Source organism: Anastrepha obliqua, chromosome 5 (genome assembly GCF_027943255.1).
Source record: "Anastrepha obliqua isolate idAnaObli1 chromosome 5, idAnaObli1_1.0, whole genome shotgun sequence".
Classification (NCBI taxonomy): domain Eukaryota; kingdom Metazoa; phylum Arthropoda; class Insecta; order Diptera; family Tephritidae; genus Anastrepha; species Anastrepha obliqua.
Genome location: NC_072896.1, coordinates 90,772,172 through 90,786,248, shown reverse-complemented (window position 1 = coordinate 90,786,248; position 14,077 = coordinate 90,772,172). Strand labels below are relative to the sequence as shown.

Sequence of the window (14,077 nt, the reverse complement as noted above, 5' to 3'; positions counted from 1 at the left end):
ATATTAAGTAAACAAATTGAATAAATAATAAATATCTGTTTTTTGGAGCATAGAAACAATTTTGAGGGTAGCCTTAAAATTGGTTTTTTCTTTACATCTTGGTGTACACCGTTCGGTTTTAGGACTTTGAGCGGTGTACGATTTGTCTAATGGAAGCGTGACCTGCAAAATTCAAACTTTCATCCTTTTCGCGTTGTGAAATTTGTTTATTTTGTGAGGAATTTAGAATGTCATTGCCTGCCGAGGGGCGAGCGCTTTTAGAAAAAACTTTTTCTATCATTTGCTGTTTCATGCACGGAGATTCGAGCCCCGAATGGTAGTCACGCACCAACCTATTCGCCTACGGCGGCCGCTTTATGCAACGATACACCGAAGTTAAAAACATTGACGACTTTCCCGGACGAGGCCAAAAAAAAAAAAAATATTCTTCCCCAAAGCAAGAATAGAGGAACATTGATTTGTTGGTGACAAAGCCGAACTTATCGCTGGGTGAAACTGAAGCAGTTTTAAAGAAAAGTGGTGTTAATGTATCCAAATATAGGATTCGAGGACGTTTACGTGCGCAATACCTCAAATTCCGCGGCACATTAAAAAAACCGCTGTTCTCATTATCAGTCTTTGAAAAAAGACTTGCATAGGCGAATTCAGAGCGGAATTAGGCAAACGTAATATTCAAGATTGAATCTTCCCTTTGGGCGAATAGTCGGTACATCGGTGCTGGTGTACTGCTGATAATCGACTACTGCAACGAACTCTTAAGCATCCAGTTAAGGTTCATTTCTGGGGCTGCGTCTGCGAAAAAGTATTTGGCCGTTTAACTGCGTTTACCGCCAATTTGAAGGCAGTTTTGATTAATAAAATTTGCAAAAAAACATTATTACCTGCGAAGATGTTTGGAAGAACTACCCAACATTGGATTTTACAAGCAGACAACAAAAGTATTGAAGCAGAAGGTGTATAGAGTGGAAACAACAAAACGGTATTGAAATGTTGAATTGGCCTTCACAGTCGCCACTGTCCAACCCTATTGGAAATGTTTGGGCAATCATCATCACAAATTCCTAGAGTTCCAGTGTGGAGCATAGAGCCAGAACGAATTTCTTCCATTAGCGTCTGTTTTGTGCCAGTCTCTTAACTTCATTCCAGCTAAGCTGCATGGCGCGGGTTTTGAAATCCAGTAGTCGTCTCCAGGTATTCGCTGGTCTTCCTCGCCTGCGGCTTCCTTGGGGATTCCAGTCAATGGCTGTCCTTGCTATGTCAACATTTCCTCTGAGTAGAACATGGCCAATTCAGCCCCATTTTCTCTTTCGGATCTCTACTATAATAGTATTGGCTGGTTGTGGGACAGAAGGCAGATGTCATCTGCATAGCCAAGGTCCGGATGTTGAGGAGTTTTTCATGACAACATCCATGTTAAAGAGAAGTGGTGAGAGAACACATCCTTGTCGTATACCTGCCAATATTTTAATTTTGTCATCCAAAAGTTTCTTATGCATTATCCGACATGCGTCCGTGTAAAGTGCCTCCACGAGGTGAATCAATTTCGATGGGCTCCTTTTACACTCGAAGGCGTTACGAACAGCGCCGTGATGTCAAGTATCGAACGCTTTTTGAAAGTCTATGAAGACGAACTAGAGCGGGGTTCTCCACTCATCTGACTGTTCAACGATAACTGGGACACTCTTCGATGCATGAACGGTTTGCTCTGAAGCCCGCCTGTTCCCGTCTAAGTTCTGGTTGCAGCACCGCTGAAAGTCTTTTATGATTTGTGCGATTATTTTGTTAATCATACTGAGCAAGTTAATGCCCATCCAGTTCTTACATTCCGTCAGATTGCCTTTCTTAGGGATTTTCACAATCACGCCTTCCTTAAGACCATCAGGCAAGTCGCATGTTTGAGCAATAGTTAAGCAGAAACTCAAAGGGAAACAAATATGGATGCTCAAACACTTATCAAGGTGAATTTGGCTGATTTTGAGCCGATTACCTCCACAACTGGCGCGGAAATTAACACAAAATATGGCTCGAAGATGTGAAGCCAAACAATCCAAACCCCTACAATGCAGTGGTTTACAGTCGATTTGGTCAAATCGCAGGGTCTGGCACTCGAAGTGTAACCAATTAAAAAGGCCATAAATTTAGTTTGGAAAATTACTTTTATTCCATTCAAAGTAAAAAATGTGTGAAAATAATACAAAATTATGAATCAATTTACTTTTGCTCGATATGACCACCTTTTGCCTTGAGTATGGTCTTGAGACGGTGCAAAAACGAATCGCAAGCTGCCCGAAAGTGGCTTGCAAGTATTTTGGCGCATTCGCGGGCAATGGTTTTTTTCAACGCCTCGAGACTGGTGAATCTTTTAGCTCGGACCCAGCTCTCCAAAATGACCCAAAGAGAATAATCCATTGGATTCGCGACTGCTGAATTTGAGAGTCTTTGTGTGGACGTTATGAAGCTCGGAGCGTTGTTTTTTCGCCTTTCGTGGTACACTCGAGCTTTGTGAAACGGTGACGAGTCCTGTTGAAACGTCCATGGTCGCCCACCGAAATGTTTGTCTGCACACGGCTTCAAAACAACCTTCATAATACTCTCCCGATAATATTTCGCATTTACCTTGAGGGTCTCGAACAACTGACTGGCTTAGATGGCTGCAACAACCTAATAAGGTTCTTAAACCGCACAGGCTGGATATAGTCATGCCGTAAATAACTGGTAAAGAAGTTGGTAACGAGGATGTGACAACAAAATGGTTCGGAAGCGCTAGTTGGATTCTGGATGAATCACCACTCAAACTAACTAACCAACCAACCTTGACGTCAGGCTCGATGAAAACGATTGGAGAGCGCTCATCTGCGGTTACAGCGGCCCAAACCATTACCTGTGGCAGGTGCTGCCTCCTAGTGGCCAAGCGATGACTCAAATTCTCGTATGAACGGTCGGTCAAATAAACCCTACCGTTTTGGGAGTCTACGAATTGCTCAATTTGAAAAATTTTCTCGTCAGAAAACACAATGTTCGGAAATTGACCGCTTTCGGTCAAACGAAGCAACTCCGTCGCGCTCTCACTTGTTGCTGCTTTAGTGTTAGATCATGCGTCTTTTGAATCATGTTAGGCTTGACTTTGAGATTTGATTTGATTTTCAGTATACGGCGAATGCTACAGTTAGATATTTTTAGTTCTTTCGCCATTTGATTGGAACTTCGTCGGGGATTTCGCTCAAGTCGCGTATTCACTTTTTGAACCATTTCCCGCGACGTTGCAGTATTTTGATCACCACCTCCATGACGTTTCGCGATGCTACCAGAATCATTGTAACGAGTAATGGTGCGAAAAACAAAAACTTTATTTACTTTAAGATGCTCGAGCTCTCGAACAATCGCTGGTTGTGATTTTCCAGCCAAAAATAATGCAATCACACTACTACGTCTGAAATCCATTACTGATTTTCTTTTTTCGCGTTTACTTCTGGCAAAATGCGTCCGCGCGCTTGTAATACTCTGGACTGTCATTTAGCTAACTAACAGACAGCTGAAGCTCGTGCATCAGCAGCGCGAGTGGTCTGAAGTTGGTTACACTTCGAGTGCCGCACCCTGTAGTTTCTAAGTTATGGCGGTCACGTTTCCCTGTCTAATGGATATAGTCGCAAAACTATAAAGCAGTGGTCGCCAACCCGTCGATCGCGATCTACCGGTAGCTCGCAAAGGCAATTCTGGTAGCTCGCGCTGCTCATGTTGCAAAAAATCCAAAAGTCTGAAAATCCTACCAGTATTAGCAAATTTCAGAAATTTTCATAATAAATAGATAAACAGCGGCAACACTGCGGTAAGCGATTTCGCGCCGACAAACACGACGCGACGTCGCGTCTCCGTTCTAGGATCGGCTGGAACCGATTAGCGTGTTCGAGAATTTTTTGGCTTTATATATACGCAATGCACGCCGACATTGCGCTCAGTTTAATACTGAACGGCATTATCAACGTTCTGCGTGCAGCGGTTTGGTTAGAGTTCGAAACATTATGGCAAGCAGTAGTAAGAAGGCGAAGACATACCATTTCCATTCGGAATGGGAAGAACAATACTTCTTCATAGAAGTTAAAGGCAAAAGTGTTTGTTTGTTATGTAATACATCTGTATCAGTTCCTAAAAAAGGAAATATTGAGAGGCATCATAAAACTGTATATTCGAATTTTGAGAAGGCATTCCCGTTAAATTCTGCCACCAGAAAAGAAAAACTGAAACATTTAAAAATCCAGTTAATTGGACAACAGTCAATATTTTTGAAAACAATCGACAAAAATAATGCTGCCACTGAAGCATCTTATCGTGTTTCCCAGACGGGGAAGACGGGGAAATCATAAAACAAGCATTTTTGGAAGCTGCAGATTCTTTATTCGCCAACTTTAGAAATAAAGACGAAATAGTGTCTGCTATAAAATCTATGCAACTTTCTGCTAATACAGTGATGAGGCGAGTAGAAGTAATGAGCAATGATATTTTTTTACAGTTAAGAAGTGACTTAGATAACTGTATTTATTTTTCACTGCAACTGGATGAATCAACAGATGTAGTTGACACCTCACAGATGGCCATATTTGTCAGGATGGCTTTTAGTGATTTTACAATTAAAGAAGATCTTTTGAAGTTTATTCCACTCAAAGGACATACTACTGGGCTAGAGCTCTTTACTAATTTAAAAAATCTCATCTCTTCTGAGAAAATTCCAATATCAAAAATGGTAGGCCTGACAACTGACGGTGCTCCAGCTATGGTGGGTTGTGATAAGGGGCTCGTGGCGCTATGTCATAAGGATGAAAGTTTTCCACAATTTCTTAGTTACCACTGTATTATACATCAGCAAGCATTATGTGGAAATTTTCTAAACTTGAACAACGTTATGAAACGGGTGGTGAAAATTGTGAACAAGATTGGAGCTCAAGCGTTACAAAGAAGATTATTTAAAACGTTGGCTGATGAAATTGACTGTCAATACGGAGAGCTACTTCTTCACTCTGAAGTGCGATGGTTAAGCAGAGGACGAGTGCTCAAACGTTTCAATGATGTCCTGCCTGCTATACTCCAATTTTTCAAAGAACGCGATGAACCGATTCCTGAACTGGAAAATTCGACTTGGCTCAGAGATTTTGGTTTTCTTGTGGACATTACAGAGAAATTAAATGAGCCTACCTTGCAGCTTCAAGGCAGGGATAAAGAATTACCGGAAATGATTTCTGATATAAATGCATTTATTACAAAACTTGAATTTTGGGAACAAAACCTAAAAAACCGCGATACTAAGCATTTTCTTATTCTTTCCGAAAAGATATCCAAAAATCTATTAGAGCCCTATGACAGTAAATATCATATGGAAATAATTTCTAACTTGAAGGAAAACTTCAAAAATCGTTTCAAGGATTTCAGCAAAATTGCTTTAGTGACGCAATTTGTTGTTTCACCCTTCATGGACATTGATATACAACAGTTTGCAACCTGTGTTATGAACAACTTTGGCGGAGACATTGCTGTGACAGAAATGGAACTGATTGCTTTTCAAAGTGACTTGACTTTAAAATCTTTAGGTTCAAATACAAAATGTATATGGACTTTAGTAAGTAAAGATAAGTATTCAGTGTTATGTCGTGTTGCGTTGAAAGTGAAAGCGTTATTCAGTTCAACTTATTTGTGTGAATCTTCTTTTTCCAATATGAAATTTATTAAAAATAAATACCGCAATCGGCTTACAGATATACATTTGGATAACTGTATTCGAATGACTGTATCAAATTATACTGCAAATATTAAAAAAATTATCGATGAGTCAGAATGTCAACCTTCTCATTAAATATGCTCTTTTTATCTGCCCATATTTTATTTATATAATAATGTACTATTACTGTTTTGCTGTTTTTTTAAGTCGCTTGTGATTTGCCATTATGACTGCAAAAAATTTTGTTACGATTGATCGGTGTGAACATGGGTGTAGTTATGTATAAGTATAAGCACTATAAGTCATAAGTTTATTATATATAGAACGCATATTAGTAAAATAAATACATGTATTGTATGTCGAATATAACTGTGTATTATTTAATTTATGTTGGCTTGTGCAAGTAGCTCGCTGTTTATTTCAAAATCTTGAAAGTAGCTCAACACATTAAAAAGGTTAGCGACCACTGCTATAAAGCATCGATCAACATAAAGAACGTTTTGCCGTTGTAGAAATTTGTTACTGGGGATGAAGTAAAATTTTGTAAGTTAATCACTTACATAGATCGCAAACTATTGGCCTGCCGCTCATTGATGATTTCTAATTCCGACGTACATACATCTAGAATATATTCATATCACTAAAGTAGGCTAAAGTCCGACCCTGACTTGATTTGATTAATTTCCGCCAAAAAATATGGCTTAGAAAACTCGAAATTCATACCTTTTTATTATTATTATTTTTTATTATTAATTAAAATTTAAAGTTTATGTTTTTATAAAGGTGTTTACATACATACATACATATGCAAATTGATGTGTATATGTATATATCAGATAGGTATTGTACATATGGAATATTGTAGTTCAAAATATTCGATTAATTTATTTTGGAATTATTAATTACGCTCGTCCATACTGAGCTCTTCACAGTTCACTTCGGATGTTTTTCAATTCAACATAATTGCTGATAAGCCAGATGAACTGAAATGCTCCGCAGCCTGCTGTTCAATACTTCAGTAACGTACGACTCATACATACACACATTCGTAGACGTGTACATAGTTATGTAGCCTAGCCTTGCATATAATCATTATGTTCTCCGCTCATTGTTATCAGCATTAAGTGAATTGAGTTGTTGCTGCCCGAAGTGACATCTGTGGCACTGTAGAGCACTACGAGGGTTACTATTTATAATTTTAGATATTGAAACGCTAGAGATTCTGCATCGAGTTTGAAGATCGCAGAAAAAGGTTCATGACGATTGACGTAGAAATAAGGTGAAGGTGGTGAAATATAAATAAATTTGGAAACAAACTCGAATTAAAAAAAATGGTGTAATTTGTTGTTGGAAAAGGCTAAAAATGTGGTTAGCGTATTACGAGATCAGGGTGTAGTAGCTAGTTCAGAGTATACAACTCCACTTTCTTTTAACAGAAGTGTTTCGAGTAATAAAAAAGTTGATAACATAACTAAGACAAATCATTATTTAAACTCCAAATAATTTAGTAAGAATTTGCAAAATGTTACGAAAATTAGTTTAAAAAAGGAAGAGGCTTTTTCTACTCTGTTACACTTTTACCAATTCTCTTTAGGAATCTTCAAGTTCTTATTAATGAACGTCAAGTACCTAGGACTCATATTATACAGGAAACTTACATGGAAACCTAATATTGAGGAAAGAGTAAAGAAGGCCAACGTTCCATTATATACTTATATAGACTAGCATCTGTTCTGATAACCGGCGCCATGTCAACCACACCATCGAAAGCATTATATGCGACACTAAACCTCCTTCCGGTAGATCTGCAAGCAATATATAACGCACGCAGTCCGGCAATAAGGCTGAACACTCTAAACAAGTGGTCAAACACGGATTATGGCCACGGTAAAATCCTGGCTGGCACTTTGGGGTTTTCCGGACTGGTGGACTATGCACTCCCGCCTATACTTGCCATTACATCGTTTACGACCTTCCTACCCTCAAGGGAAGAGTGGGAACGGGACGACGTGAGACAGGGCGAGTCCATCCATGTTCACATAGATGGCTCAAAGCTCGAGGGCAGGGTGGGCGGAGGTGTATATTCTGAACATCTGGGGATCTCCTTCAGTTTTCGGCTCCCCGACTACTGTAGTGTCTTTCAGGCTGAACTGATGGCAATAATAAAAGCCGCGACACTGATACAGTGTGATGCGACATCCGGAAATGATATCTACATTTTCACTGATAGCCAAGCGGCGATAAAATCCCTCACAAAACAGTCGACAACCTCCAAGGTAGCCATGAAATGCCGCACATCTCTTAACGAGATGGTTGAGTCATTTCACCTAAAGGTAACATGGGTTCCTGGCCATCGCGACATTGAGGGTAACTGTAGAGCCGATGAACTAGCAAGACTCGGCACTAAACTGTCTGACGAGCACATAGATAATGACATAGGGATACCCTTACAAACATGTAAGCTACACATCCTTGAAGAAATTGTAAAGAAAGCAAAAGAAAGATGGCGAAATGAAGCAACCTGCAAAATCGCCCGTCAACTTTGGCCAACTAAACGCACAGAATCTCTGCTAAGCCAAAATAAACACAGTCTTAGCACATTGATCTCGGTCATAACGGGGCACTGCCTAATAGGCAGACACGCCCAAAGAATGGGTGTGCAAACACATGACTTCTGTAGAAGTTGTCTAGATGAGGACGAGACAATCTCGCACCTACTGTGCCACTGCCCTGCTCTATCCAGACGCAGGTTTACTATTCTGGGTAGACAATTTTTTAATGAGCTAGAAGACCTCAGTACTATAAAAATCAGAGATATTTTAAAATTTTTGAAAAACACACACTGGTTTTAGGAGAGATAGGGACAAGCTCCACACGCGGCATCACAATGGGCTATGAGCCTGAGTGTGTCCCACAGGACAACCGCTTCAACCTAACCTAACCGAACCTTATATACTTGCAAAAAAGTGGTCGGTATTAATTGGGGACTAACATCTCGTATTACAAATTGGTTCTATACTTCTGTAGTTAGGCCAATCTTGATATATGGAATACTTGTATGGTGGCCATCTGCTTAAAAGGCGAGCTGCGCTAAAATCATGAGTAAGGTCCAAAGAACAGCTTTTTTATGCATTTTTGGCGCTTTAAGGACTACCCCAAACAAAGCGCTAGAAGTGCTAATCAATTTAACTGTATTAAATCTGGTAGGGAAACATGTGGCCGCCGCCTCGGCGCTGAGACCGGCCACGCTTCTATTTTGCACTCTCTGAATAGTCACAAACAGGAAATAGACTATTCTATTCCTAGACTCACCTTCGAAAGGCTATACAAGACGAGTATACCGTCAAGAAGGGAGTGTCAGACACCACGCCCAGGGAGAAGGGGGGAATTAAATTTTTATACAGATGGTTCCAAGCTAGACGATAAGGTTGGCTATGCAGTTTTCTAGAAGGAACTAGGACTGGAACTATCCGTTCGACTACCAGACTACTGCAGCGACTATCAGGCAGAGGTTCTAGCTATAAAAAAAGCGTCTACATATCTATATACGCATGCCGTAACAAAAACGACTATAAATATATTCTCGTATAGCCAGGCGGCCATTAAATCAATGAATGTGGTTATATATTACTAAGATCAAAGGTTGCACAGGAATGCCAGGTAGCTCTAAATGATATTAGCGTCGTATTCAAGGTCAGCCTTATTTGGGTTCCGGGACACAGATACTCGTATTGAGGGAAACTATAGAGCTGATGAGCTAGCCAGAAAAAGTACTGCTCTTCAACTGTTCCGTATTAAAAGTATTTACCATTGGAACCCCTTTGGCCACGTATAAAGTATATTAATAATAAAAAACAACATTACCCAAGAGGCCAATAGGTCATGGAGAGATGAAGACACATGTGTAACAGCTAGGCTACTATGGCCGCAAATAAACAAGAAATGGACAAAGGAACTGTTTAGCCTTTCAAGAGAAGATATCTTGAAGGTCGTGGCTTATATAACCGGTCATTGGCTACTTGGCAGGCAGTCCTCGATACTAGGAGTTTTCCCCCATGAATATTGCAGAAGTTGCAGAGATGAGGAAGAGGAAGAAACAGTTGAGAAACAGTAGGGCAATTGTCCAGCCCTAGATAAAATTAGAGCAGGTTATCTAGGTAAATACTTTTTCAATTCTCTTACAGAGCTGTCTGGCGTGGGGTTGGGCTGAATTCTATGTTTCATAAGAGCCACAAAATGGTTCCACGAAGGAAAGTAAATGGGGCTCCCGTGCAGCACAGTGGTATCACAACCTAACCTATTATTGAACGTACGGCCTGGAAAAATAATTCCATCACCTTCAAATCTGGATCCCAGATTTGGTATACTGATGGGTGGAAGTTAGAAGATGGTCAATTCCAATGGGTTTTTACTCAAAAAACTTCTAGGCAGGAAAAACATGCCATTAAGATATGCGTGAGCGAATGTCTCCGTAGAAAAATGGGAGGAACCCACATTTACATACTTTCAGATAGTTAGTCGGCTTTGAAAGTCCTTCTATCAACTATAATCACCTCGAAAATGGTAAATGACTGCCCGAAATTCCCTGAACACTAGCGAAATTCTATCGTTCAGCGACAAGCGAAACAATTCCTAACGCCGGACAGAGGATTTCCGATGAGCTACTTTCACTCAGCAGTAGACGTAGGACTTTTAACTGGTTACTTGACACGCCACTGCAGGATGAGATACCACTTAAATAAAATTGGTCTGTGAAATAGACACCGAAAATTCAGAACACATCCTGCATAAATGTCCTGTACTAGGCAGAAACGACTGCACCACTTTGGGGGTATTGCCGGGCATTCATATAATTATGGAGCAGTGAACCCCAGAAATTCGTAAAATTTTGAAAAAGCCTTCAAATATAGGGTACCTTAGCAGGCTTCGCACAATAGATCTCTTTTGGTCGCAGTGCGCCTTAGCCTACTAATAATAATAACACCCTTTTGCAACTCTGTTGCAGATACTCAGTTGATACTTAACCTTAATATTGAGGATATTTTGGACGATTTGAATTTGCTTGAAGTGAGATTTTCATAACGAATTTTGATGAATGAAATTTTAGAAATCAGTGACAGTGGTTTATTACTATCAAGGAGTGATTTATGACCAACACTTTAAATAAGAGGAACATTTCAAAGTAATTCAGTTATATTCTGACAATATTCAGATGCTGAAACATTTAACGCATTAACCCTAATGACTCAGATCCATGGTGAAGAAAGTTTACGTGCGGCCAATATAAGGACGTTAACCGACTCTCAGACGCAATTTGTCTCTTGTAGCACAAATTCCTGCATTTGCTGAATATATTTAGCCTCGATTTAATTCATCAATGAATTGATTAAGATCCACAGCGTATTGAGGAGTGTTTCAAAAAGTGTTGATTTTTTTCATATATCGCCCACACAATCTCAGTTTTTTCATAAACAAACTGCTATAATGACCCCTGTTACGATAGCCAATCATTCGCTGAGAGAGAGAGAGAGTCGGTTAATGGCCTGATATTGGCCACGCCTTCTGAGTTTTTTTCAGCACGTCAGTGTACGCTATTTAGTAGCGGCTCTCAGCGAATTTGAATTTATCAGCTGATGGGCTGACGTCACTAGGAATTCGACTTCGGCTGCCCTCACAATTTTCTTTTTCATCATAGTTAATGCGGCTACCTTGAACTACTTCTAAACTCAGTTCCTCTCGGGCTACGGATACCTCCGGAGATATCTATACCGCATGGGCAAGGTAACCGATTCCAAGTGCATATACTGGGAAGCGCTGAGCGATGACGCTGAACACATATTTTTTAGTTGTGACAGATGGCTCGCGCGGAAAGAGATGCTCTGAGGAAGCAGATTGACGACATCGCGCCGAGCAACATAATCAGCTCGAACGTGAGGACAGATGGAACGCGGTAAAGAAATACATCCAGAACGTACTACGGAAAAAAAAGATCGACCTCGACACAGTGCAACAAAGTGAAGCCGCACAGATAGAGACACAAGAAGACGAGCCTATAGCATGAAAGATGGCTACAAATATGGTGGATCCAAACGTGGGCGAATAGAATTGGTCCTTTATGGATGCCGTTCTGGGCCCTCCCGAAGTAATATAGAAAGCAGTTCCGGGAAGGGTGTCTCCCCAGGGGGGAGAGTAGCGATCGTTTTAGTGGCCACACCACACGACGCAGTAGACGACAGTCGCTTCCGTTTTTTCTAATGGAAGCCGCCTCTCGGCAGGCGATGGCAAACCCCCGGGAGTAATTCTGCTCATCACTTTCAAACTTATACTTAACGTTCAGTTACCAAAGTTGTTGTCTACACTCTAGGGTTAGTTTGTATTTGTTGTTTAATAAAACGACCTTTATTGATAACAGATAGTTTTTTTGCTCTGTAATCGCGCAATATAAAAGCCGACCCTCGTATAACTATGCGCTTATAGTTGTTGTTTTATTACTATTATTTTTTCTTTTACTTGTTGTTGTTATAATTTGTTGTCACTAATATTATATATTATAGTGTGTTGTCATCGCTGAGAGGATGACGTTGTCCGCACGGAGCGAATTGTTGAGTTGTGATCTCGTCCGTATGCCCGCAGTCAAGTCAGCCGCTGCCGCCGCCACTGCCGCCGTCACTCTTTTGTGACTTCCAGCAGGAGCTGTGTTGCTGCGCCGTTGTGTTGTGTCGTGTTGTTGAGTGCGACAAGTGCTGAGTCGAGGCGGGTGTTAAGTGTTGTTTTGATCGTTGCAATGGAACTGCGTAGCTGTGCTTTGTTTTGCATTTTGCTCTTTGTTGTTGGATTCAATGTGATCGCTGTGACGGCTAGACCGCGCGGACGGCCAAGTAAGTAGAGAAATAAATTTGAATTGTATGAAATGTAGCGGAACGTGTAGGGAAAAGTAAAGCAAAAACGTGGGTGTGGCGGCTTAAGTGTAGGGTAGAAAAAAAATGAAGAAATCATCTCGACTAGTTGCGCTCAATCAGGGCTGCTTATTTCAGATAACAGAATTGCAATGTGTGTGTTTTTTTGTAGAAATCATTCCAAATATGGTTTTTGAGTGATTATTCAAACTCGTCAACGTCCATTCACCTGCCGTCTTGCTGCCCACCAATACTGCCATTCATTGGCTCTGCTATCGATAATTTCATATTGTTTTACCGGTATTTTTATTAATTTTTTTTTATTGTAGAAGAGTGTTTAATTGCTTAACTAAATCGAGGTGATAACGTGGAGACGATGATGTCATGCTTTTTCTGTCAAAATTTATTGCATCTTTTCTTTCTTTCTACTTCCTCCACACAGACATTTGCCTGCAGCCACCGCCAAGGTCAGAAGGTGTTTGCACTATCGAAATCGAGGGTTTCTACTTTGATCCGCGCACCAATGATTGCCAAATGTATGTGTTGGGTGGCTGTCGCACAGTACCGGGGCAGAGCTTTGGCTCACGACAAGATTGCTTGGACACTTGCGTGCATTTGACGCGGCGTATACAGGACTTGCGTATCAACGAATGAGCAATGTTGGGGTTGGAAAAATGATTTACACGATATGAGACTCATACAAAAAAAAAAATGTATTAACAGGAAACTGCATGAAGAATATCTCAATAAAGTAAAATAAAATAAAATAAATCACAATATACCTAAATACAAAATTCAGCTCTGAAATTTCAATGCCCCTTTAATGTTCTCCCAGTTTGCGATAAAATTTGTGCCCTAGGCTATTTTTTTAATGCCATAAAAATCGTTCAATATTTTCTAATGATTTTTGTGTTGTAAGAAAAGTTAATTTTTTCTTCAGGATTAATACAAGGTAAAGTCCAAAGTAAACAAGACTGAGCTGAAATAGGAACGACAGGAGCTTCGAGTTTATTTATTCAAAATGGTCCTCTCTGGCGTCGATACACTTTTTTGCACGATTTAAAAGCTTTTCGAAAGAATATTTCAGGTCATTGACTGGAATGTACTTCAGGATGTCGGTACAGGCCTTTTGGATGGGCTCTACGTACGCAAAACGTTTTCCTTTCATGGCCAAATGCAATTTTCCGAATACGTAGAAGTCACAGGGAGCCATATCAGGTGAATACGGTGAGTGGTTGATGGTTAAAATTTGATTTCTAGTCAAAAAGTCAGTCACAAGAGTGGATCGATGAGATGTTGCATTATCGTGCAATAAGCCCCAGCTTCCTCCTCCGCGGTATTCAGGGCGAATTCGACGAATGCGATGCAACAAACGCTTCAAAACGCTAAGATAGAAAATTGCATTGACAGTTTGGTCCATTGGTATGAACTCCTTGTGGACAATTCCCTTGGAATTGTAAAAACAAATGAGCAT

General features: G+C 40.3%; 1 protein-coding gene across 1 annotated transcript; it reads left to right on the top strand.

Annotated features, from left to right (window-relative positions):
* Positions 1-12,271: 12,271 nt before the first annotated feature.
* Positions 12,272-13,340, top strand: LOC129248095 (mambaquaretin-6). The gene is made up of 2 exons (XM_054887530.1): positions 12,272-12,585; positions 13,046-13,340. The coding sequence occupies exons 1-2, from the start codon at positions 12,492-12,494 to the stop codon at positions 13,255-13,257; spliced, it is 306 nt and encodes a 101-aa protein (XP_054743505.1). The 5' UTR covers positions 12,272-12,491; the 3' UTR covers positions 13,258-13,340.
* Positions 13,341-14,077: the final 737 nt, after the last annotated feature.